The sequence below is a fragment of the Squalius cephalus genome (assembly GCF_949319135.1).
Source record: "Squalius cephalus genome assembly, chromosome: 12".
Taxonomy (NCBI): domain Eukaryota; kingdom Metazoa; phylum Chordata; class Actinopteri; order Cypriniformes; family Leuciscidae; genus Squalius; species Squalius cephalus.
The window spans coordinates 18,103,195-18,129,174 of record NC_137133.1 but is presented as its reverse complement, the minus strand read 5'-3'; the positions used below and the strand labels follow the sequence as shown (position 1 = coordinate 18,129,174).

Genomic DNA, 25,980 nt, shown 5'->3' with positions numbered 1-25,980 from the left:
AAAGCTGAATTTTCAGCATCATTACTCCAGTCTTCAGTGTCACATGATTCTTCAGAAATCATACTAATATGCTGATTTGATACTTAAGAAACATTTCTTGATATTATCAGTGTTAAAAATAGTTGTGCTGCTTAATATTTTTGTGGAAACAAAAATTTTGTTTTTTCTTCAATATTCTTTGATGAATTTAAAGTTGTTTAAAAATCAGCATGTATGTGATATGTTTTTTTTGTTTTTTTTTTACAAAGTACAATTATAAATATATTTTCCATATATTTATCATGTACTGGATCTTAATGATCAATTAACCGCTTGAGAATTTGCATTCGAAGTTGCTTTAGTTTAACACTAGCGGGTGACAAAGCTATAATAATATTAATAATAATTCGTTACATTTATATAGCGCTTTTTCTGAGACCTCAAAGCGCTTTACATAGATGGGGGAATCTCCTCAACCACCACCAATGTGCAGCATCCACTTGGATGATGCGACGGCAGCCATATTGCGCCAGAACGCCCACCACACACCAGCTTACTGGTGGAGAGGAGACAGTGATGAAGCCAATCAGTAAATAGGGATGATTAGGAGGCCATGATGGACAGGGGCCAAGGGGCAAATTTGGCCAGGATGCCGGGGTTACACCCCTACTCTTTTTCGAAGGACATCCTGGGATTTTTAATGACCACAGAGAGTCAGGACCTCGGTTTAACGTCTCATCCGAAGGACGGCTATGGTCAGCTGGTCTTTTATTTCACCTTATATAGTGATCTAATGAAATAAGTCCTGCATGTGGAAGATTAACTTTTTTTCTCCTGTTTGAATCTTGATTTTTATAGTTACTAATGTTTTAGACCTCATTAATGTCCTCATGAATGTGATTGAGGTTAGACTCATTTACTAATAATGTCATGTTACATAAAGGCTGTTGTCAAATACATCTCTCATGACAGGGATTCATTGACTTGGGGCTAAAGGTAGCATTACATAACACATTCCTGTGCAGACAGTCTAACGTGACATAACAGTTGATGCTGCCAGATCAAAACCATTCTATGAAACGGTCCATTAAGAGTTTCAAATGGGTACAAACTGCTTTGAATGGCATTGAAGACTATTTGTTTTTCGTTTATTTTTATTTATTTTTTTACTTTTTTTGTTTAGAATTTTGAAAATTACAAATAAAAAAAACAAGATAATAATAACATTATTGGTTTGTGTACATTGCGTTGCAATCATTAGTTTTTTATATTGAAAGCAGAAAATTTTTAAACAAAGAATTCAACTTTGATTTTTCGTTTTTACTTTCAGAGGTAGAAAATGGATAAACGGCTTGAATATTCGATCTCTACATGTGTGTGGGAATGAAACACCCCTTTCAGCTGCAATAAAGTGAACACATTCCAGGCATACAGTTTCCTCGTGGAGGGAGCTCTAGAGTTCAGGCTGGTCTCAACAATGGTCTCAGTTGAGAGACCAACCCCTAAGAGCTGGTGGTCCTCAGGGGGATGGTCCTCCTCACAGTTCTGGCCGGGGATGATAGATTGTGCCCCCGGCCTGCGAGAGAAGGTCCCTCCTAAACGGAGTCTCCCAAGGCTGACCTTCAAGGAGCACTATGAAACCTGAGAACCAGACTAGGCCAGAATGGGGCTACCAGTAGTAGACTGATCCCATCCCGCCTGACCCTCTCTAGAACTCCCGGGATGAGAGCGATTGTAGGAAATGCTTACAGGCGCCGCCATGGCTGGATGCATATACCAGTGGGGCTGGATGCATGAGGGTGAACCATAGTGGGCAATGGGTGGTCTTTAGCAAAGCAAACAGATCCACCTCCGCCCAGCCAAACTTCCTCCTGATCAACTCCACCGGCTCGGTGTGGTGCCAGCGCTCCCACGAGACCCAGACTGGCATCAAGAAGGAACGCTCTATCTCTCTCTTTGGTTCAACCATGAATGCCTCTCTGCCACTACTAATGCTGCCATGGAGCGGCCGGTGGTGTAGTCGTCCTTAGTGGCGCGGAGAGACAAGTTAGTGGCCCGACGCAGTTCTTTGATATTGTCGGGACTAGGGCTGCACGATTAATCGCAATTTACATGTAATTGCACTTAAATCGAGTTTGCGTACCACGATTTTGAAATCGCAAAGGCTGCGATTGTTTTTTATGCACAGCTTGTCATTGATGTACGGCTCTTAAACGATGCTCCATATTGAAAGCACTGCGAGTTTGAGTCACTTATAACATGCATTTGAAAAAGCAACATGCGTCAAACATCTTTCCAAACATAAGCATTTATGAACCTCTTGTCCAACAAAAGACAACATTTAATAACACGCTTTTACTCCAAACTCACTTCATAACGACAGTTGAGCATCTTTCTGTGAGATGTGGTTTCTTACACAGAAAAAGGCAGTCGTGTGTTTATAAGTCATGTTTAATCAAACAGAGCGTTTCAATCTTCTGTTTATTCAGCTACAGCGATAGTATGATGCCCGATAGGGATTTCCTGGAACGATTTGTGTTATTGTACTTCTGCGGCGGGGCATATTTGGCGTTTCTGTGTGAGAGCTCCCTCTGGTGTTCAGATGGAGCAGTATTAACTACCGATCAGCCGCACTGCACTGACAAGCTGCGCATAAAATAATCGCAGCCTCTGCCAAATCGCTTGTGGTTTCATTGCGATTAATCACGTAGCCCTAGTCGGATCGACCTCTTCGCCCTCGTCTAGTTCTCTGAGCAGGTCGATTTGGTACACCTGCATGATTGCCATAGTGTGCCGGCACACACCAGCCCTACCCGCTGCCATGTAAGCCTTGCATACCAAATTATAAGTTGTACGGCAGGGTTTGGTGGGAAGTTACGGGGCCTTGAGGGATGACGCAATGTCGAGTGAGAGAGAGATATCATCCCATAGCTGTTCTCCTTCGAGCCCAGGATGGATGAAGATTTATGTACAGTAGGGCTCGTTAGGCATGAGGAGAGAGGTCTTTCCCATGATCTGGAAATTTCATCGGGGAGATCGGGAAAGAAAGCAAGGCCCCCGATGTGAAGGCTGCACTTGACTGATATGGAAGCGGTCATTTAGTTTGCTTTCCTTATACGGTTCCTGATTTTATGATTGGCCAGTCAATATTACTCTTGGCCAAAGCATGAGTCACAACCTCCAGCAGCTCCTCGTATACGGGGGAAAGAGGTGGCGAATCCTAAAATCCCCTGCTTCGATGCTGAGAACATCTCCCTACTCGGAGCTAGACAATCCCAACATCGAGTTCTCGCTCGGGGTGGAAGAAGCCACAGACTGGGCTTCCATATCCCAAATGCTCACAGTGTACACGAGAGCTGCCTGTGCATGCTCTGCTCTTTTTCAGAGCACTTGCTCAAGAACAGAAGCTTAAGCTGTTGCGTTCCAGTGCGCCTTTGTAAGCTTCTGTGTCACGCTATGTCATGACGTAGCACCAATCAGGATTGGTCTAGTTTCACACGTGCTTCAGACGTTATCATGCAGAGGCGTTCCCCATAGTGTCGTCTTCGACGCAGAGTTCCTCGAAGTGGGAACTCTCCTCATGTGTTTGCACAATGATACATTTAAAAGTTAATGACCAGATGTATCTTTATAAAAGTTTTCAATGCTTTTGCAGATGAAATGTAATGTGAATAACATTGAATAAAAATGTTTTCGTCAGGTTAGATACTGATTGTTACTCACTCAAACCCTTTTATCTAAACCTCTCTACTTAACCATTGCTCTTGCAAATCCGCCATGTTTGTAGTTTTTTTAAACACACTTTTTATTCATGTTTGTAGTTCTAATTGAATCCTCATCTAATGCGCAATGGGTTGTGGGCAATATTAGCCATTAGAGTGTGCACTGATCTGCACTTCGGATTCTAACCGGAAATAGTAGACCATCCGAGTCTCTTTGGAATACTAATTTCAACATACTACAATTTAGGACACACTAATTCTAATTTTGAATCCTATTTAGGATGGATAGTATGTGACTTGGGATGCAGCAATAGCCTGGATGGATTCTAAAGTGATGTTCACAATTGTTTTATCGCTTTCTCATTAAACAACTAGAATAACAAATGCCTTGACACAACTCGTACAAAAAGAAAACTCGTTTTCCAGTAGCTCTCATTTCTCTTCTTTCAATATTAAATAAAAAAGTTAATGCAATATACACTGACCATTAATGCTGCCTTGTACTATTATAAGAAATGTTAATGAGGCCATTATGTAGCTTTCTTCATGCTTTAAACCCAGATAATCCAAGTATCTTGACTACATATAAAATGTAATCCTATTCCATTGTGTAACAATTTATCAAAGATATTAGCACAAACAAACTGCAGAAAATTGGCACCTTAGAGCAAGACACAAGAAAATGGCAGAATGGTTTTGTTATGAAAAATTAACTCCTTGCATTTTTTTTTTCCAGCTCTTAGAACTGTTTGACAGTGAAGATCCTCGTGAGAGAGAGTTTCTAAAAACTATTCTGCATCGCATCTACGGGAAGTTTCTGGGTTTGCGTGCCTTTATTCGGAAACAGATCAACAACCTTTTTCTGAGGTAAGAACACACCATCATGGACACATTAAATTGATCAAAAGTAACAGTAAAGAGGTTTAGAATGTTACTAAAGATTTCTGGTTCAAACTAATTCTGTTCTTTTGAATCCTAAATAATTTAATATCTGATTTCCACAACAATATGAAGCAGCACAACTGTTTTTTAATATTGATAATAATAACAATAAATATTTCTTGAGCAGCAAATCAACATTTTAGAATGATTTCTGAAGGATCATGTGATATTGAAGACTGGAGTAATGATGCTGAAAATTCTGCTTTCCATCATAGGAATAGGGCTGGGTATCATACATTTTTTTATTTTTTTTTCTGTGTAATTATGAAATTACACATTAGCAATTACAAGCTCATAAAACGTGTTCAATTTAACAGCAATTTATTAAGTTTAACAAAAATTACATTCTTAATGTTTTTTTATTTTTTTTCAAATGCCATTTTATTTTTACCCAGTTCTGTGCTTTCTGTTTAATTTAGTCTACATTCCATTTTAAAGGTGCATTGCGCAACATTTCATGTTAAAAATACACGTTTTTCTAACCCATACATGCTTAAACAATTGGCTGATGGGCTGAATGAGCCCTTCTCTGATCACTGCGATTACCTCTATAATCCTGTACAGTAAAATAAATAAGAGGGATTCGGGACGGAATTTGAGACTGGGCGTGACGTCATGCGCGTTCACACTCACCTGGCTATGTCTGGCAGGTTTGTGTATTCGCCGCCATTCTCCGTATCAGCGAAGACAACTCGAGCGACAAAAGTAGAAGATGGATTCAAAGAGACCGGCTTGTAGTCCATTCCAAACCTCAAAGCAAACTCCACGTAAGACAAAGACACATGCGTGTGGTCCATGAGCGTGCACACCTCTGGTTGCAGTTTCGCTTGTCGCCAGAGGGGGCATAGATTTGCAAAAACTCAGAGACTTGCGCAATGCACCTTTAATGGTTTAATCAAAAACATATCTAATTAATTGAATTCATAAAAACAACTTAATTTATTAATTTGTATACAATAATGGGGCCCTATGAAATGTTTTTATTTATTTTATTTGTGTGTGTATTTAATTTATTTATTTTTCTGGTAATCAAATGAAGCCATAAAACATTAATTTATCTTTTATTAAAATGAAAATTAAACAAGCTCTTTGTGCTACACAACAGAGGTTTACTGTTAAAATTTTAACATGGAAGAAAATTTGTTTTAATAATATTTGTATTAGTAGTAGTAGTAGTAGATGTAGTAGTAGTAGTTGTATTACATTAAGATGAACATTATACTGTACAAGAGTAATATATTTCTATCGCAGTTTCTTTAAGTTAAACCAAACTTTTATTTTGACTGGTTGCCGTCTAGACCTTCTGTGATGTGATGATAGTTTCTCTCAAATTAAATGTCAAAGTGAGAATATTAAACCGCAAAGGGACTATTTAAATATGAATCCTGGATGTTCTGCGTCAATGAATGGCCCAGACGCACGGTTCCTTTTACTACACAGCATGTGCGACGCACGCAGTGCTTGTCTGCGCAATTCATTGCATCGCGATGATCACTCGCTGTTGCCATCAAGCCGAAGTAAACTTGTGTTTTTTCCTTGATGCCTCGCCAGTCGCCATAGCCAGCACTTGATTTGGGCACATCATACATGCTGCATGCTTATTTTTCTGCCAGTGAAGTTTACAATCCACAACATTAAACCGATTGCGGACTCTGATCTCGTTCCTTGATGGAAGCTGCATGGGTTGTCCTTATCCTCAGGAACCCAGAATGCAATGATGTTATCACCAGGTGACCAGGAGAAACCGTTAATTCCATTTATCTTCAAACTCTTCTTGTCCAAAAGACCCATCGAAGGAGTCTCATAGAAGCTCAGTGTCCTGCCTCATTGGGGCAAAGAACTTCCCATCTGGACTCCACTTGAAAATTGACCAGTGGGCAGAGCTTTCACGGTGAAAGCCTCTTTTCTTCTGTCCTGTGAGAACATCCCAGATAATAATCGCCTGCGGGTCATCTTTAGTGTCCATAAGAGGGCTGAACGTGACAACATATCTCTCACAGGGAGATAAATCAATGAGCTGGACCCCTGATGACTGAACCTCTGGATCTGCTTGAACTTCTCACCACCCCACAGAGCAATGCTGATGGATTGTGTCCAGGTAGGTGCCTTTTGGAGACCAGTGCACGTATGTCTCGGTCCAGCACGCTCTCTCCTCCACTTCAATAAGCTCCTTGACATCATTAGCAAAAATGCCTGTTCTGTCACTGACGTTGATGATTAACCCCTCGGGTATCAAAATTTGTTACCGAATGACAAGACTTTTTTTTGTTTGTTTTTTTGATACTCGATGGTATCGAGGCAATTTGGTCTGTACCTAAAACTTATCAAACTCTATACCCAGCCCTACATAGGAATAAATCCCATTTTAAAATATATTCAAATTGAAATATATTTGACTATATTCATTTTCAGTGTTTTATGTTTTGTTTTGTTTCCTTACAACATTAATGTCTGTGAAGCTTTGTGAAGCTTTAATGTAAGAATAAGAATTTTGGATTGTGCATTTAGTAAAGAAATAAATTCTCATTTTATGTTCATATTTTATTTGAAATGTAAATTGTTCATGGATGCCCCAATAATTTTTCCAGATACCTCTATGAAACTGAGCACTTTAATGGAGTTGCTGAATTCCTCGAGATTCTGGGGAGGTGAGTTTTGTTTCATTTTCTTTTCTTTGCTAATGCGTATTTTATTAATTTTCTGTTCACATAGTTCATCAAATGGCGTAAGTGCAGTCAGAATGCATGCTGGGTAGAAGGTTGTTTTGCTCCAGGATCAGCCTGAACCCTGTGGCAGAAGCATGTTGGTGTTGACTGGCTTCAGTCATCTAATTTCGGGCCTCCATGTCATCAGTTGTGTCACTGTCTTTGTAATCGCAGTATCATCAATGGCTTCGCTCTGCCGCTGAAAGCTGAACACAAGCAGTTCCTCATGAAGATCCTCATTCCTCTGCACACTGCCAAAGGACTAGCACTGTTTCACGCACAGGTACACAAAGAGTTGGTGCTTAACCCTATAACCCTAAAGCAAAGTTCTAAAGCCTTTAAATTATCAAGAGCTTTTATCATAAAACTAAGCATTTAAAGAGATTTTAATTTCTGAGAAACGCTGTTGAAAGTGTATCGGACTGAGGACCACTACACTAATCAGCAGTAAGGGGGCGTGTCCACTCATGATAGGGGAAGATAGAGAGATCAAGAGGGAGATTTGAAGAAAGACTGTAGAAAGAGAGTCATTACTACAGAGAAAAGGTCAGAGGAATATCACTGGAAAAAGACCTGGAAAGACCTAAGTAGGAAGACTGGTTGCATTGTTTCTGCTCCATACGTGAGTAATGTATCACAGAACCAAGATATGCTGTTGTTGTAATGTTAGCTCTAGTAACAGGACAGTTTTGAGTGTCATTGTTTGTCTGGCGCTGATGTGCTGCTGGCGACTAACAACCAACTCTTGCTTGTATTTACTCTTGTGTACACGTATGTATCATCTCTGCTTTATTTTTCATGAAGCATTAGTTTGCTTCGCTTCAGCTATAAGACACATCCACTCTTGCATTTCGTGCTTGTGCATTTTGGGGGTGGAGCAATGAAGGGAGGTTGTGTTTGTTTGGGTTGATTTCAATTGTCAACAGTGTTTCTCGGAAATTGCTTACTGCACCTTTAAATATCATCTTACTAAGACATATTATTGTGAGATATAGTGACAACTTTTATTCTTGTGCATTTTATAAGCAGTCTTCTCTACTGTTATAAAAAGTCTCATTGAATTACATACAAGCTACCAGAATTTCATCTCACTTTTTGGCCATATAAATATCAGCATTTGCACCAAATTGCATATTTTTGCTTGTCAACCCAGAATAAAAGCTGCTCCGGAGCAGGTTACCCGTGTAGCATAAGTTACCATGGCGATGAACACCTCTAAAAACCACTCTACATTCTTGAGCCCTAAAAACCAGAGTTAGCTCAAACTAATCTCAAACTTACCTGGGTATCAACTGAAACCAGCTTCATGCAACAGGCCTCTGGTCTAAAGTTCTTAATCTGGAAATAAAAAATCTGAATCTGTGCCCATCATACTCTGCATTATTTTCTGTTAAATCTGTCAACTTCCACTGCCCAAAATCTGCAGACTGATTTTGGGCAACTAGAATTCATCCCATTTAATTTTCTATTCATATGTATGCTGAAACATAAACCATTGTCTGGTTGATTGCTTGCACAAACTATCCCTTATTTAGTATCTATTCACAATCACTGTTGACCTTTTTGTCTTTCAGCTGGCTTACTGTGTGGTTCAGTTCTTAGAAAAGGACCCGACCCTCACTGAAGTGGTACTGCTCACCTCACTCCCACCTTCACCTTCACACTACCCCACTACAACCCCACAAGAGCTCACACATTCAGCACATCTGAATTTATTTCATTCACCAACAATTTGGTTTTCCCGTTTTATTTTGTTGTTGTTTTTTGTTTGTTTGTTGCAGCTACACTCTGGCTACCATCTGACTTTTGTAGGGCAAAAATACAGTGTACTGTAGGTTTTGGTTGGGTTTGCCATATTGTGCTAAAAAAGAGAAATATTAGGGCTGTCAACAGATATACATTTTTTAAGCTTTTCAAGGTAAATTTTGTTTTTCCAAAAAAGGACACTTTGAGACTCCAAAAGGACACAAAATAACCAAATGATAAAAGGAGATCTAATTCATAAATGTATACACACCGAAGCACCTATGGGGAAAAAAAATATTGCAGAATTTTTTTTTCAGAATTCACAGTGTATAGTATGTGTACATTGCAACAGCAAAGAGTTTGTTTACATTTTAGACAAGTCAAGTTGCGATACCGAACAGGAGTATACGGATCCATTCAGAATTACTAAATACACAACAAATCACAACATTATCCTGAATGTGTGTGAGAACAATGTACTGAAGTGTGTCTTTGCATAAATACAATGTGTGATTAGTGAAAAAAAAAAAATTTTTGTATATCATCAATTCAAGGGCAAGGACGGTGGTTCCTCTGAAATTGTTTCAGAGGCTCCTGGGGCATATGGCATCTGCAGCCGCAATCACGCCGCTCAATTTGCTTCATGTGAATCTGTTTCAGCACTGGTTACAGAGCAGAGTCTCGAGATGGACATGGCAACGCGGCACACACCGGGTGGGGATCACACCGGACTGTCGCCAAACCTTCAGCCCCTGGTCAGACCTTGCTTTTATATGGGCAGGAGTTCCCCTAGAGCAAGTGTCCGGGCATGTTGTTGTCTCAACAGATGCCTCTACCACCGGCTGGGGTGCCATGTGCTGACTTGGGCTCCTGGACAGGACCTTGACTGCAGTGGCACATCAATTGCCTCGAGTTGCTAGCTTCAGATCACTGCTACAGGGAAAGCATGTGCTTGTCTGGATGGACAACACTGCAGCCGTCGTCTCACAAAGGCTGTCTCCAAGCAGAGGTTGGCCCACTAGATAGTGAATGCCATAGTCTTGTTGTATAAGGCTCACGACCAGGCGAGCTCCCTTGGAGTGAGGGCTCACTCAACTCGGGGGTGTTGCCGCACGGCGCCTTGCTGACAGACATTTGTAGAGCTGTGGGCTAGGTGACACCCAACACATTTGCGAGGTTTTTACAATCTCTGTGTAGAGCATGTGTCGTCCCATGTACTGGCTATAAGTAGCTAGTATGTAGGGGGACCCACTCGGTGCCTTGCTTTCTGCGCTGCTCCCCTCTTAGGACGGGATATGAGCGCTTATCTGCTCCACAGGTGAGTTCCCCAACTAGTGAACCCTGCATGAGTTCCTCCAGCATCTTGGGCAGTCAGACGCTGTGGATGCATCCAACGCTAGGTCTAGCACTTGTTTGTATGCCCAGAATGTCAGCCCTTGTGCTAGACTAGGTGCCCATGTGTAGTAATTCCCCTACAGGTTATCCCACATGTGTATTTTTCCACGGTACGGCTTCCCTGTTGGCAAGCACATGTTTTTCCCTTGGCAGAGCCCACCCTGCCATCTCTGCTCGGTATTGACTTCACCCTAGCTAGGCTGGATCTACCAGAGAGACCTTCCATATGTAGCACTGCCCTAATGGTCAGTCCATATGTGTAACTCCACATGTTACCACCCTATGAGCAGGATGTGGTCTCAGTAGTGTCCCTTACTTTTTGGAATAGGCACGTTTTCCCAGTGTTATCCAAATAGTCAATCACTGTGTTGATAAGAGGGAACAGCAGTGATCGACTCTCTCTCTGCGTTAAAGCTCTGTCCTTTCTCTGCCCCTGCAGGTGCGGGTGGATTAGGCAGCTAACGCGAGGCGCTGGAAGGGGCAGTAATTCCAGCGTTTTGGCAGGGATCCCAATTCGTCAGTCGTTCTGACGTAACGTTGAATGTGACTGACTGATAGGGAAGGTTTAGGGTACTAATGTAACCCCCATTCACTGAAGGAAGGAATGGAAATGTTACGTCCCATCGCCAAAATTGCTGTACCACCGCTGAAATGCCAGGACACCACCTCGGCTCCTCAGTGCAAAACTGGTGAGTTCAGCATGTTTCCATTTCAGTGTGGTCCGCGATGCAAATCTCACTCGCCAATGTCCACTGGCTTGTTTTGTTTACACTCGAAGGTGATTGGGCTCTCAGGCGAGATCCCAATTCATCAGTCGTTCAGATGTAAAATTGGTTGCATTAGGAACCTAGACGTTTTCTATACATTAGCACTGTTTTGGACTGATTGTTTGAATGAATACACTTACTGGATCATTTGACTGAAAACTTTCCTTGAGTTTAGCGGCTTAAAATGATCTGATCACAAACAGAAAAGCGAAATCAGGTTAAAGGGTTAGAATAAAAATGTCCGCCTACCAGGGTTGCAGGTGCTTGCGCCATTGTAGACGCTCAGTGTGATAAACTCCCGACTTCTAAGATCATCTATCTATGTGACGTAAATTACGTTAATGAAGCAATTAAATACAACCTCAGATGAACAATAACACATGACATATTACACCGTGTCATTATTTATTTAACAAAAACTAGGCCAAAATGGAAAAGCTATGGGTGAAAAACTAAGTACACCTTTACTGCTTCCATAGGAATTAAGAGGGAAAGTAGCTGTCAGGCACTGCTAATCAAAGGCTTTTGAGTAATGGATTATCAGCAAGATTGATCACCTCTATAAAAGCAGAAGTTTTGGCACTTTGCTAATCTGGAGCATTCAGGTGTGTGTTAACATAATGCCAAGGAGGAAAGACATCTGCATTGATCTTAGCGAAGCAATTGTTGCTGCCATCAATCTGGGAAGGGTTATACGGCCATTTCCAAACCATTTGATTTAATTTCTGATTTATTCTACAGTAAGGAAGATTATTCACAAGTGGAAAACATTCAAGACAGTAGCCAGTCTTCCCAGGAATAGATGTCCTAGCAAATGCACCCCAAGGTCAGACCGTGCAATGCTCAGAGAAATCGCAAAACACCCAAGAACTACACCTCAGACTCTACACGTCTCAGTTAACATGTGAAATGTTAAAGTTCTGGGCAGTACAATTAGAAAAAGATGGGACAAGTATGGCATGTTTGGAAGGGTTGCCAAGAGAAAGCTGCTTCTCTTTAAGCACGGCTTAGGTTTCCAAAGTTGCATCTGAACAAACCATAAGACTTCTGGAACAATGTCCATTAGACATATAAGACCAAAGTGGAGATGTTTGGCCATAATGCACAGTGCCACGTTTGGCGAAAACCAAACATAGCATTTCAGCACAATCACCTCATACCAACTGTCCATCATACTGATGGAGGGTTGATGATTTTTGGCTTGTTTTGCAGCCACAGGGCCTTGGCACCTTGCAGTCATTGAGTCGATCATGTCCTCCTCTGTATAAACTGTGTAAGTTTTCTTGAGTCAAATGTGAGGCCATTTGTCCAACAGCTAAAGCTTGGATGATATTGGGCCATTCAACAGGACGATGATTCCAAGCACACCAGCAAATCTACAACAGAATGGCTGAAAAAAAGACAAGAATCAAGGTGTTGCCCTGGCCCAGTCGAAGTCCAGACCTCAACCAGATTGAAATGCTGTGGCAGGACCTTAAGAGAGTTGTGCATAAACAAATGGCCGCAAACCTCAATGAACTGAAGCAACTTTATAAAAAAGAGTGGGCCAAAATTCCTCCAGAACGATGCGAGAGACTGATACTGTCATACAGAAAACTCCTTCAACTTATTGCTGCTAAAAGTGGCTCTACAAGCAATTGAATCATAGGGTGTACTTAGTTTGTCACCAATGCCTTTCCCATTTTGCCTTTTATTTTTGTTAAATAAAAAATTACACGGTGCACTGTCATTTGCTGTTGTTCATCTGAGGTTGTATTTGCCTAATTTTAGGACCTGCTAACGACCAGATGATTTTACTGCTCTGATACGTGTTTGTTTGTTTGTTTGTTTGTTTCATTATTTAATTATTTCATTTTATTACAGTAGATGTTTGGACAGTGAGGCTATAATTTATATGGAGTGTGCTACTAATTTGACTTGCAGTTCTGTGCTTATTATAGAGAAAATCCCTCTGGAGTATCCTGAAGTTAAGTATTTTCAAGGCACAGTGATGATAGTTTATAAATGACTGCTTGAGGGACTTTGCCAGATGTTAAAGAGCTAGGCTTTAGCAGCCTCGGAACAGGTACTCATCCCACACATCTCGGACACCATAGGGCGGAAGATTCTGAGGGGCTTCTGGAGGTTTGGCTTGATGTTTGGTTTTCATGCCATCTGCATTGCCATGGAGTGTGTTTTTCAGCCATTGTGATTATACGGCTGCTGTTGTGTTTGGTTGAACAGTCATGCGTGAACAGTGACTTGATCCTGAGGACGTGGTGGCGACCGCAGGGAAGCCCCAGTGTTCATGAGTGTAGATGAGAGCTCATTACCACTTGTGTTCGCCTGTAAGCAAGAATTAACTCATGGCTGTGCACAGGCATAAATCCCCCAACTTAGAGGGCGGTTATGTTGAAGGCAGAGCAATAAATGATATGGTACGATGAATGATTTTCATATTTCTAGGTTTGCAAACCACAAATAATCAGCAGGGAAAATGGCACAGCTGATCCTTATGGGATGTTTATGTGATGCAATAAAATAATAAAAAATAACACAATAATAAAAAATAGCACAGCACCCACATCAACTTGATCTGTCTGTCGGGTACTCGAAGTAGATGAAATGACCAAAATTTGCATTGGCAGTTTGCATGATTTTCCAAAAAAGGAATGAGAAATGGATTCTGCCAATCAGAAGACAGATAGGTGCCAAATTTACTGTTATATAATCGAAAGCTAAGTAACCACTTATACAAGGCAGTCAGTTCTTGTCAACACTAATAAACAACTGAATGTCACAATTAGCACAACACATTTCTTACAATACATTTTAAAAAGGTCTTTATTCATTTTCTTGCAAAATAGTTAGCTAACAAATTAGACTAGAAAATATTTATAATAATCATCACCCCTTGTAATTGAAGTAAAATAATAATAAAAATATACAATTTATTAATGTATGTATATATATTTGTATTTGTTTTCCTTTACGCTTTACTTTTTGTTTGATGAAGTGAGGTCAGATTTAGTTTTTCGATTTTTTTTTAAATTTATTTATTATTATTTCAAAGATAAACTTTAAAAACTTTTATAAATTTAGTTTTTATTTGTTGTTTATATAGTTTAGTTTATTTACTTTTTCTATTTATCACTTGTTTTTCAGCATGAATATACATACATACATATATACATACATATATATATATATATATATATATATATATACATACATACATACATACATACATATATATATATATATATATATATATATATATATATATATATATATATATATATATATATATATATATATATATATATATATATATTTATATTTATATATATATATATATATATATTTATATTTATATTTATATATATATATATATATATATATATATTTATATTTATATATATATATATATATATATATATTTATATATATATATATATATATATATTTATATATATATATATATATATATTTATATATATATATATATATATTTATATATTTTATATTTATATTTTATATTTTATTTATATATATATAAATATTTGTTTTCTAACTCATATTCATTAGGATTGCTAAATTTATTAGGTCTTTTCTGTTTTCTCTTAGGTGGTTCGTGGCCTTCTGAAATTTTGGCCCAAGACATGTAGTCAGAAAGAGGTAAGCCCATCTGATAACTGTCTTTATAACAGTAATTACATACAGCCATTATATTGGCACAGTTGTGCATTCATTACTATTTTTTTTTTTTTTTTTTTCACTTTCTCATTGTATGTTTGCCGAATTATGTGTCTGATGAGTTCCTGGGTTCTGTCTCTCTGTTTTATTTAGGTCATGTTTCTAGGGGAAATCGAAGAGATTCTGGATGTTATTGAACCCACTCAGTTCAAGAAGATTCAGGAGCCTTTATTTAAGCAAATCTCTAAATGTGTAGCCAGCCCTCATTTTCAGGTACAGTGTAAGATTGTAATCGGGGTCTGTCTGCTGACCTGTCCAATTTCATCACACTATGTAGGGAAAAATGGCAGATTACAAATGCTATTTGCATTTACTGTTTAAAAGTTTAGGGTTGTTACGATTTCTTTTGGTAAGAAGTCTCTTGAGGCTGGAATACACCGCAAGACTTTTAAAATCTGAACATATTTAAAAAAAATATTTAGACCTCATACACTTGCCAACTTTGTAAATAGGCACAGAGGAAAAACTGGGCATCATACACTAAATGACTGAGGATCACACACTACCAGACATTCAAGTCATTATACGAACAAAACAAACTGACAAATGTGACGCAGCCTTTGAAATGAGACACCGTTTATGTGTTCTAAATCTGCTCAAAATATCAAACAGCTCTGACTTTCGACAACTTGTCCAGACTGTAAATCTGGGCAAAAGTCATGTAGTGTATTCCAGCCTTTATTTGATCAAAAATACAGTAAAAATTGTCACATGATCATTAAGAAAACATTCTAAGAAACATTGTTAACACTTTATTTTAGTGTCCTCATTACATAATGTTACATGTACTTACCATAGTAATAACAGTAAATTATGCATAATTACATGCAACTAACCCTCAACCAAATCCTAATCCTACCCTAACCCTATATTAAGCACATGTAGTTAATTAATATTACTCAGTACTTAAATATATAATTACACTGAAACAATGACACCTTAAAAGAAAGTGTAACCGATGTTGAAAATAGTTTTTTTTTTTTTTTTACTGCTTAATTTTTTTTTTTTTTGTGAAAACTATGAAGAAACCGTTTTCAGGATTCTTTGAATAGAAAGTTCAAAAGAACTATTTATTTTAAATATAAATCTTTTGTAACATTATAAAGTCTTGACTGTCACTTTTGATCAAATTTAATGTGTCCTTGCTGAATAAAAGTAATAATTTCTTTAAATCTTACTGACCCTAATCTTTTGACTGCTGTATATTTCAACAGAAGTTATTGGCTCTCATTATTAATCTGGCTGTTTGGTATTTGCAGGTAGCAGAACGAGCACTGTACTTCTGGAACAACGAATACATTTTGAGTCTAATCGAGGAGAATAATGCCAAAATCCTTCCCATCATGTTTGGAAACCTGTACCGGATCTCCAAAGAACACTGGAACCCGTAGGTTTTGTATATTTTTTTAAATTGATCTTTGCTGTTGTCATTTGAACATGACATTAGCCAAAAATAAAAATGTTTACAATAATGTTTAATTTCATAACACAATAACTAACATTAACAAACAAAGCATTGCATTTGTTACATTGCATTTGCAATGCATTTGTTACAGCATTTATTAATGTTTGTTAATTAATATTAATAAATATTTTCAATGTTAATTGATAAAAAATACAACTGTTAGTATCAGCTCAGCTCAGGCCCATTAAATAATATTAACAGATACAACTTTTGTTTTTAAAAATGTATTAGGAAATATTATCAACGTTAACTAAGATTAATAAATGCTTTAGAAATGATTTGTTAACTATTGTAAACCATTAAAATTGTATCATCGTTTATTTACTTTGACATTTCAATGATATTCCAAACCCAAACTGTCTTTTTTTTTTTTGTTGAACAATTTAAAATAACTAATCACAAAGGCTGCATTTATTAAAAAAAAAAAAGAGAAGTTAAAACAGCAAAATCTGAAATATTTTCTTTATATATTTAAAAATGTAATTTATTGCTGTGATCAAAGTAGCATTTTCAGCATCATTCCTCCCGTCTTCAGTGTCATATGATCATCAGAAATCATTTTAATATGCTGATTTGATACTCAAGAAAAAATGATTATTATTATCAATATTGAAAACAGTTGTGCTACTTTTTTGTGGATATTTACAGATTTGTTCTTCAATGTTTTATTCTTTGATTAATTAAAAGTTCAAATGAACAGAATGTCTTTTCTAAATAAAATGAAATATTGTATTTGCTTCATTTACTAAGAAAGTCTTTAAATGGTTGGAACCTTAAATTCTACAAAGTCTGACAGTAAAGAAATGACACGCAGGCTTGTTGTAAACTCTTTTACTCTACATTGTCTCAGGACGATCGTGGCCCTGGTGTACAATGTATTAAAAACACTGATGGAGATGAACAGCAAACTGTTTGACGAACTGACAGCCTCATACAAATCTGACAGACAGCGGTAAGAATACACCTTTACTCTTTGCATTTAGTTTAAAATGACACTGCTCATGATTGCCATCACTTCTGTCCTCAGAGAGAAGAAGAAAGAGCAGGAACGTGAGGAACTGTGGAGGAAGCTGGATGAACTAAGACTGCAGGAAACGTCAGCCATCCAGAATAACAGGCATGAGATGCAGTTCACCTACAGCAACAAAAACAACAACAACAACCTTCATGATAAGGATGAAAACACAGCAGCAGCCATTACTGACAGAAGTGAGAGCGACACCTGGGCCGAATGACACCGCCCTCTTTCTTTTTATCTTTCTTTACTCAGTATTTTGCTGGTCTACAAATGTAAACCAATCTAGAGTGCAGTAAAGGATATGGACCTTGAGCAATAATCTACATTTTTAAACAAGAACCTTTTTTTTTTTCTGAAAGCGTATGTAAAACTAAATCAAAATGCTATTTTCTCCTGGTAAATGATAATATATTTTATGTATGTAAGTCTATTTTGGATGTAAAGTGTGGTTATAGTAAATTATAAATTTTTGTCTAATCAAAGATGTAAAATTTTCACCGACACTTATAAAAAAATTAAAAAAAAGATTAAATGTACACTATGTAACTTTCGGCCCTCTAGCAGTTAAAAAACAAAACTGCAAGCATTTTGCGGATGAACATTGTTTTGGTTGTGCTTCGGCTCTGCGTGATTGTGCGGATGAATATGGTTATTATACCGCTCATAAAACATTCACTACTAGGCTTAAGAGATTTAACCAGTTTAGATGGAAAGGATCTCAAGCTGACTAGCTGAAGACGTTATAGTTTTACCCATTTATAGACACGGTGCTTACTTGAAAATAAATTCCAGCACAGCTCTACAACAACCATGATGAAATTACCCTTCACAATAGATAATGCTTTACAATCAACTCTGTTAAAGAGATACATAATGGCAATTTATCTGTTCAATAAAACCTTACTCGCCTGTTGAGAAATAAACACCCATCTCTGCGTCGCTTTAACAACTTTTCAAATCTCTCAGTTCTCGCATTCTTCAAAAAGCCCAGCCAATGTTGATTCTTGTTTTATTACGAGCTCTGTCGCGTGCTCTTTTTGCGTGCTCTTTTTTTTTTTTTTAACAGAGGTTGGAGATTTAGCTGCTCCATGTCAGCCTTTCTCGTTCGTTGTGACAACTAACCTCTGCCACTCTCACACCAGACACACGTCAAAGTATCCGGAGCAACATTTCTTTATTTACGGATCTGACAAGAAGCACGGGCGAGTGACGTAGTGAATCAGGACAGTTTTGGAAGAGGGATTGATGATGTATTGTCTCTATTTACATGTTGTTGATTTTGAACAAAAAAAAGTTACGTAGTGTACCTTTATGGTGCGGTCACATTTACGCGACAAATTTGACATTTGTGAAATTCAGTCATTTCAATAGGAATTGGAAATTTTGTGTGAGGACTAAAGATTTCTCCACAGATTTCACAACGATTTCAAGTTGGTCATGTGGATTTTCCACGTTGACCAACTGAAAGCTGCTTGGTTTTAAAAATGTCTTCATGCATCGCTACAATATTGACCATAGACAATGAACCTTTTTAGCCGATGAAATTTCGCTAATGTGACTGCACTTTTAATCAGTACTTTTGTCTTGTTTTTAAATGTACAGCAAAAGCAAAAACTGTATACTATATTAATCAAAATAAAAGAATTTAAGAAAAATAGAGAATATATCTTGAATTAATTTATTGGTCACACTTTATAAGGTTTCGTTTGTTAATCTTAGTTAATCTACTCATTTACTAACACATTTTTAAGATCAAAAGTTGTATCTGTTAACATTAGTTAATGCACTGTGAACAGGTTAATAAATGATGTGAAAATATATTGCTTATTGCTAGTTCATGTAAAGTGGTAAACACTTAAAGTCTTTATGTATAATGTATTATAAAGGTATTCATAATGTATGTTTTAATGCAGTATATCTTTTCATAAGTAAATGTAACCAAAGTTATAATGCAGTATAATTATGTGTTATACTTTCTGAAGGATTAACAATGAATATTATAATAATAAATAGTATAAAATATTATAACTAGCTACAATTATTCATGAGACCACACAAGGCATAATCAATGCATTAAAGATAGTTTTATAATACAAAAATGCTTTAAGTAAAGTGTTACCAATTTATTTTTTATTAACATATATTCTCTAAAAACAATTTGAAGTTTTTACTGGAAAACAAGATAATACTGACAAAAGAAAATGTTTTGTTTTAGCAGTGAATGCTGTATTTAGAGACATGAGCAAGCTTTAAAAATTAAATGTCTTTAGTTTTTTAATGGTCTCGAATGCAAAAAAAAAAAAAAAAAATTGAGTATGAAATTTGTTACGATAAATGTGACCTGAGCTGAATATTAATGTTTGATGCCTGTAGCTCACATGATACACAAGTTATACTCCCTGGAAGTGTCAAACATTAGCCTTAGCAATGCAAAAAGTGAAACTGCTATTTAAGGAAGCTCAAATGTAGTGAACCTGGTCAGAAAACCCTGTCCATGTGTGAGAAGATTCTGGCAAGAGTCTGCCTGATGCAGGAAATCTGCATTGAAACAGTGCATCTGTTGATCATCTTTTCTCATTCTTCCTATTTGTTTTCCTCATAATACCAGCCTTTGCATTATAAATGCAACATCTTTAAATCCTACATTTTATTATAAACTCTTGGTGTTCTGTATCATTTCAGTCCACTGGCTATCCATTTTTCACATTGGGATTAAAACAAGCAGATACTAGTTCTAACTTAACTCAGGGATAACTAACACTCCCCGCATATAATAAAAATGATGACAATGTTTCATTTTTTTGTAGTTTATTTTTTTCAAAATTGAATAATTCCTAATATTTAAAGAACCTATAGATAAACAATATTAGAAATGAGACTCACTGACATTCCATTCAACATCAAAAATATTTTTAGCGTCAACCAAATATGGTCTTATTGCTATGCAGTAAGATATTATAGGGTCTCATGTTATAAAATAATGGTTTTGTTTTTTTGTTTTTGCTGTGAGAATGTGTAAAATAACCTTGTTGTAATGTGCTTTCCTGCATTAAAAAGCCAGGCTGCTGTTTATTTTTACATGTCATATTAGTGGTCTGTATGCGTGGAATATCTCTCTCTCCCCTTCCCTCCTTGTTTTATTCAATGACAAATACATTTGTTTTAGTCACTTGTCGCCAACTACTGGTGTAACGATGCAATTTAATCTTTATTTGAAGCGTCACGTCACTTTCAAAAGGTGATTTACTCTATTTTGATCGCTACCGTAGACATCAGTTTATATACGAACTATACACTTTTATCCCAGTACTTCTGTAATAGTTTGAATCATTGTAAGACATAACTAATGATATTGTGTAGTTGAAAAGAGTGTTTGTGAAGCTGTTTCATACCTAATCTGCTCTCTCTGGGTCAGAAAGGATTGAAAAATAACAGTAAAGTAAATATTCCATTTAAAATAAATGCTGTTGAAGCTTTCTCTTCATCAAAAGATTCTGAAATAAATGTATCACAGTTTCCAAAAAATATTAAGCAGCACAACTGTTTTCAACATTGATGATAATTAGAAAATTTTCTTGAGTATCAAATCATTAGAATGATTTCTGAAGGATCATGTGACACTGAAAACTGGGGTAATGATGCTGAAAATACAGCTTTGATCACAGGAATAAATTAAATTTTAAAATACAGTATATTAAAAAAGTAATTTGAATTGTAATCGAATTTATAATGTATTTAAAATACATTGGTTCTTTCAAATTGTAATAATATTTCTGAATATTCTGTTTTCCTCTTTTTTAACAAAATGCTGCCTTGGTGAGCAGAAGAGACTTCTTTCAAAAATATATTTTTTTTAAAATTGTTTGAATGTACGAATGTATTTATTATATGATAAAATAAAATATATGACTTAAAGTTACAGTTAGGCCTCCATGGTAAAATGCTAGTTTAAACCTAGATGCATGACTAAGATTTTTTTTTTTTCGGTTGTGCAAAAAAAGGAAAAGGTTTTACTAAAATTCAAAAGTTTTTCACAGAATATAGTTCTACACTAAGTCTTTTTATAGTGTATAGCTTCATGGAAAAAAAACAACAACAACAACAACATTTACTTGTCATTTTAAGTTATCTGGTAATTGATTTGTAAGTTGCATTTATTCAAACCAGCGGCCTGTCTCCACTTGTGGCCCAGTGCTGGTTCAGTGTCAGCTTATGGGAAATGATATGGTGAGAGCATTTCAAATAATCTTTACATTTGATTTCCGGTGTTCAGTCTTCCTCAATAGTGAAGGGCCTGAAAGGTTGTTTATGCACGGACTGGAAGTGACTGGCTCTTAATGATCTGGGAAGTTATTGTCATGATGGATGGTGGAAGTGGTGAGCTGCTTTAATCATGGAGACTTTGAAATAAAGGTCAGTTAGCAGCGAGAGATGAATTAATCACAAATATAACACGATAAATGTCATCCTCTGATGACGAGCAGTTCATTTAATTAAATCCTCTGATGACGAGCAGTTCATTTGTTTAATTTTATATATATTGTTGAACTTAAATCAGATTTTTCAATATACAGTGCTATGCATAAGTTTAGACACCCATGCTAAAGTTGACTAAAAAGAGGAATAAAAAATCATCTTTTGGAAACTGAACTTAATGCCTTAATTTAAAAAATTAGGAAAAATCCAACCTTTTAGGACACCAATTTTCTTTGTGAATGAATAATGTATCGTAAATAAATAAATGTTCTTCCTTAAAATACAGGGTGCATAAGTTTGGACACCCCTATGTTAAATTCCCATAGAGGCAGGCAGATTTTTTTATTTATTTTTTTTTATTTTTTTTTATAAGGCCAGTTACTTCATGGATCCAGGATACTATGCATCCTGATAAAGTTCCCTTGGCCTTTGGAATTGAAATAGCCCCACATCATCACATAGCCTTCACCATACCTAGAGATTGACATGGAGTACTTTCCATAAGATCATCTCTCAATGCAAATCAAACCAGCTATTAGGCTAACTGAAATAAAACCATGCCAATCTCTAGGTATGGTGAAGGCTATGTGATGATGTGGGGCTATTTTAATTCCAAAGGCCAAGGGAACTTTATCAGGATGCATAGTATCCTGGATCCATGAAGTAACTGGCCTTTAAAAATAAAAATCTGCCTGCCTCTATGGGAATTTAACATAGGGGTGTCCAAACTTATGCACCCTGTATTTTAAGGAAGAACATTTATTTATTTACGATACATTATTCATTCACAAAGAAAATTGGTGTCCTTAAAGGTTGGATTTTTCCTCATTTGTTAAATTAAGGTATTAAGTTCAATTTCCAAAAGATGATTTTTTATTCCTCTTTTTAGTCAACTTTACCATGGGTGTTTAAACTTATGCATAGCACTGTATTGTGAATGTTTTCTATCACATATAAAATAGACATTATTTGGATCAACAATTGTAATACTATTATGTTTAAAGACTGTGTTGAAAATGACCATTTAAAAGAGTCTTAGATGGATAAAAAAAGCTAATTTTTGATGGATTGTTGGAAACGGGTATGGATAAAGAGAGACAGAAGGAAGCTTAAAGTTACATTTAAAGCAAATTTGATGGACAAAAGTAATGGCTACAGTTCTAATATTAGAAGAAATAACTTTCTCTGATTTGTTTCCATGTCTTGATCAATCTTGCAAACCCTAACCGTATCTTAAAGGAGTAGCTCACTTTAAAATGAAAATTAACCCATGATTTACTCACCCTCAAGCCATCCTAGGTGTATATGACTTTCTTCTTTCAGACGAATACAATCTGAATTATATTAAAAAATGTCCTGGCTCTTCCAAGCTTTATAATGGCAGTGAATGGCCGGTTTCTGTTTTGAAGTCCATAAAAGTGCATCTATCCATAATAAAAGTGCTCCACATGGCTCTGGAGGGTTAAAGGGATAGTTCACTTTGAAATTAAATTTTGGTATGTTTTAGCTTACCTAAAGGGCATCCAAGATGTAGGTGTCTTATTTTCCGCAGTAGTTTCAATTACTCTTTTTGTCTGACAGTCATATCATGCAGGTCTATGGTCACTGTCTCAAAGAGCATGCACAGAGTCCAAATTAAACAATTCCCCATCGTAAGTACACATTGATGGCCTAAGACACGAAACGAGCGGTTTGTGTGAGAAAACGAACAGTATTTATATCGTTTTTACCTTTTGTAGACAGCCACGTCCGAGTGATCTGAAGGCGCGGGCGCTTCCTATTGTGTGACGTGTGCGCAGACTGGTGCATAGATATATATACACTAGACGTCGCCTCGTTCCAATGAACTGCCGTAGCCAAGGCGACATCTAGTGTATATATATATATATGCACCAGTCTGCGCACATGTCACACAATAGGAAGCGCCCGCGCCTTCAGATCACTCGGACGTGGCTGTCTACAAAAGGTAAAAACGATATAAATACTGTTCGTTTTCTCACACAAACCGCTCGTTTCGTGTCTTAGGCCATCAATGTGTACTTACGATGGGGAATTGTTTAATTTGGACGATGGGGAATTGTTTTAATTTGGACTCTGTGCATGCTCTTTGAGGGGGTGACCATAGACCTGCATGATATGACTGTCAGACAAGAACGGTTTGACCTAAAAATATCAAAATTGAAACTACTGCGGAAAAAAAGACACCTACATCTTGGATGCCCTTGAGATAAGCTAAAACATACCAAAATTTAATTTCAAAGTGAACTATCCCTTTAATAAAGGCCTTCTGAAGTGAAGCGATGAGTTTGTGTAAGAAAAATATCCATATTTAAAACTTAATAAAGTAAAATAACTAGCTTCCTGCCAAACGAACATACGGATTCCACTTAAGTCTAAAGTGCAACTTATGCGAGTAATGCTGCATACTGCTGATATTTACACTACGCCATGACGCACTACACTGCTTCCGACGTCACAAGTTGCGTAAGTTGCGCTAAGTTAGGCGCAAGTAGACTGCTTATGGCCACAAGCTAGAATTTTACTTTGTAACGTGTTAAATATGAATATTTTTCTTACACAAACTCATGGCTTCACTTCAGAAGGCCTTTATTAACCCCCCGGAGCCGCGTGGAGCACTTTTATGAAGGATGGATGCACTTTTATGAGGTTCAAACTGATGGTTACAATCCACTGCCATTATTAAGCTCGGAAGCATCAGGGTGTTTATTAATATTACTCAGATTGTATTCGTCCTAAAGAAGAAAGTCATAATTTTCATTTTAAAGTGAATTACTCCTTTAATAGCTATATAAAAAGTGATAGCCATTCTTTTTTTACAAGTATTCAGATTACCTTATTTATTTGTTTTGTTTCTGCACAGATATATGCTGCATTAATGCTTTGCCATGAAAATCAAAATGACTGAAAAATAAGCAAACTTTAAGAGCCATCGAAGTGGTGTACCAGATTACAAAATGTGCACACAAAAAAAAAACATTTACAATTAAAAAATAGTGTCTGAAAAGAAGGTATAAAATCTGCCACTGGGGCAGTAGCCTACCTTTTAAAAAGGTACACTTTTGTTATTTTTAGGTACTAATATGTACCTCTAAACTTAGGTACAAGGCACTCTTCTAATATGCACCCTTTAGGTACAAAAGTGTACCTTATGAAAAGATACCGCCCCAGTGACAGATTTTGTACCTTTTTTTTCTGAGAGTGCATGGAGTTTCTCTGCTTTTGAAATAGGAGTCTGTCACCTTAATTTGATAATGAATGAGTGTGTATGTCCTTCATGATTCTGAAACATATAGCTGACTTTCCCAGAACACAAAACATGCCTCATTTTTTAAAGAACTGAAATTAGTTTAAAATAGAAAAATTGCATGAATACATCACAAACATCAGATAATATTTTGTCTAAAATCACTTGAGAACGTGTTCAAATTGCATAAGCAGTATGTCTAATCACTTCATATGATCTGTGGAAGTGACATTTCTCATTCCTCCATGTTTACCCAGTGTAGAGTCTCTGTAAAGACATGTATCTCCAGATGTGTGTTATCTATAATTGTCCAGAAGGTGGCGTCCCAGACCTTCTCGTGTATGTTCAAATGAAGGGACAGTCATAGCAAAGCCTCTTTAAGACCATCTCTGATAAAGGTACTATCAGTTTCAGAAACAACACTTAAAACAACAGTTGAGTGCAGCGCTCACTCTCAATACTATATTCCTGCAATTCTGGAAACTGCAGTTTCAGGGTTCTAGTTGTTCACACTCGAGAGACTGTAACAGTGACACAAACTGCCTCAAAAACACATCAGCTCTAAAGGTCACCTCATGGTAGCCAGTTGTGTGGATGATTCTCCACAATGACAATTTTTGTCATGTTGCACAGCAGGACATGTCAATGTCTTATTCTATCCTGACTCTTTTTAAACTTAATTTTGAAGTGTTTATATATATATATATATATGAAAATAATATATATGAAAATATATAATATATTTCATATATTTTCATATATGAA

At 36.8% G+C, this 25,980-nt stretch overlaps 1 protein-coding gene across 1 annotated transcript in view; it reads left to right on the top strand.

The window, feature by feature from the left end:
• Nucleotides 1–18,699, top strand: part of ppp2r5a (protein phosphatase 2, regulatory subunit B', alpha isoform) — a 29,774-nt gene extending 11,075 nt beyond the window's left edge. Inside the window, exons 6-14 of the mRNA XM_079887358.1 lie at nt 4,438–4,568; nt 7,232–7,291; nt 7,523–7,631; nt 8,923–8,976; nt 14,863–14,913; nt 15,085–15,204; nt 16,251–16,378; nt 17,307–17,408; nt 17,484–18,699. Of these exons, the coding sequence (XP_079743484.1) occupies nt 4,438–4,568; nt 7,232–7,291; nt 7,523–7,631; nt 8,923–8,976; nt 14,863–14,913; nt 15,085–15,204; nt 16,251–16,378; nt 17,307–17,408; nt 17,484–17,691 (963 nt within the window). The 3' untranslated portion in view covers nt 17,692–18,699. The remainder of the gene's footprint in view (nt 1–4,437; nt 4,569–7,231; nt 7,292–7,522; nt 7,632–8,922; nt 8,977–14,862; nt 14,914–15,084; nt 15,205–16,250; nt 16,379–17,306; nt 17,409–17,483) is intronic.
• The last annotated feature ends 7,281 nt before the right edge of the window (nt 18,700–25,980 follow it).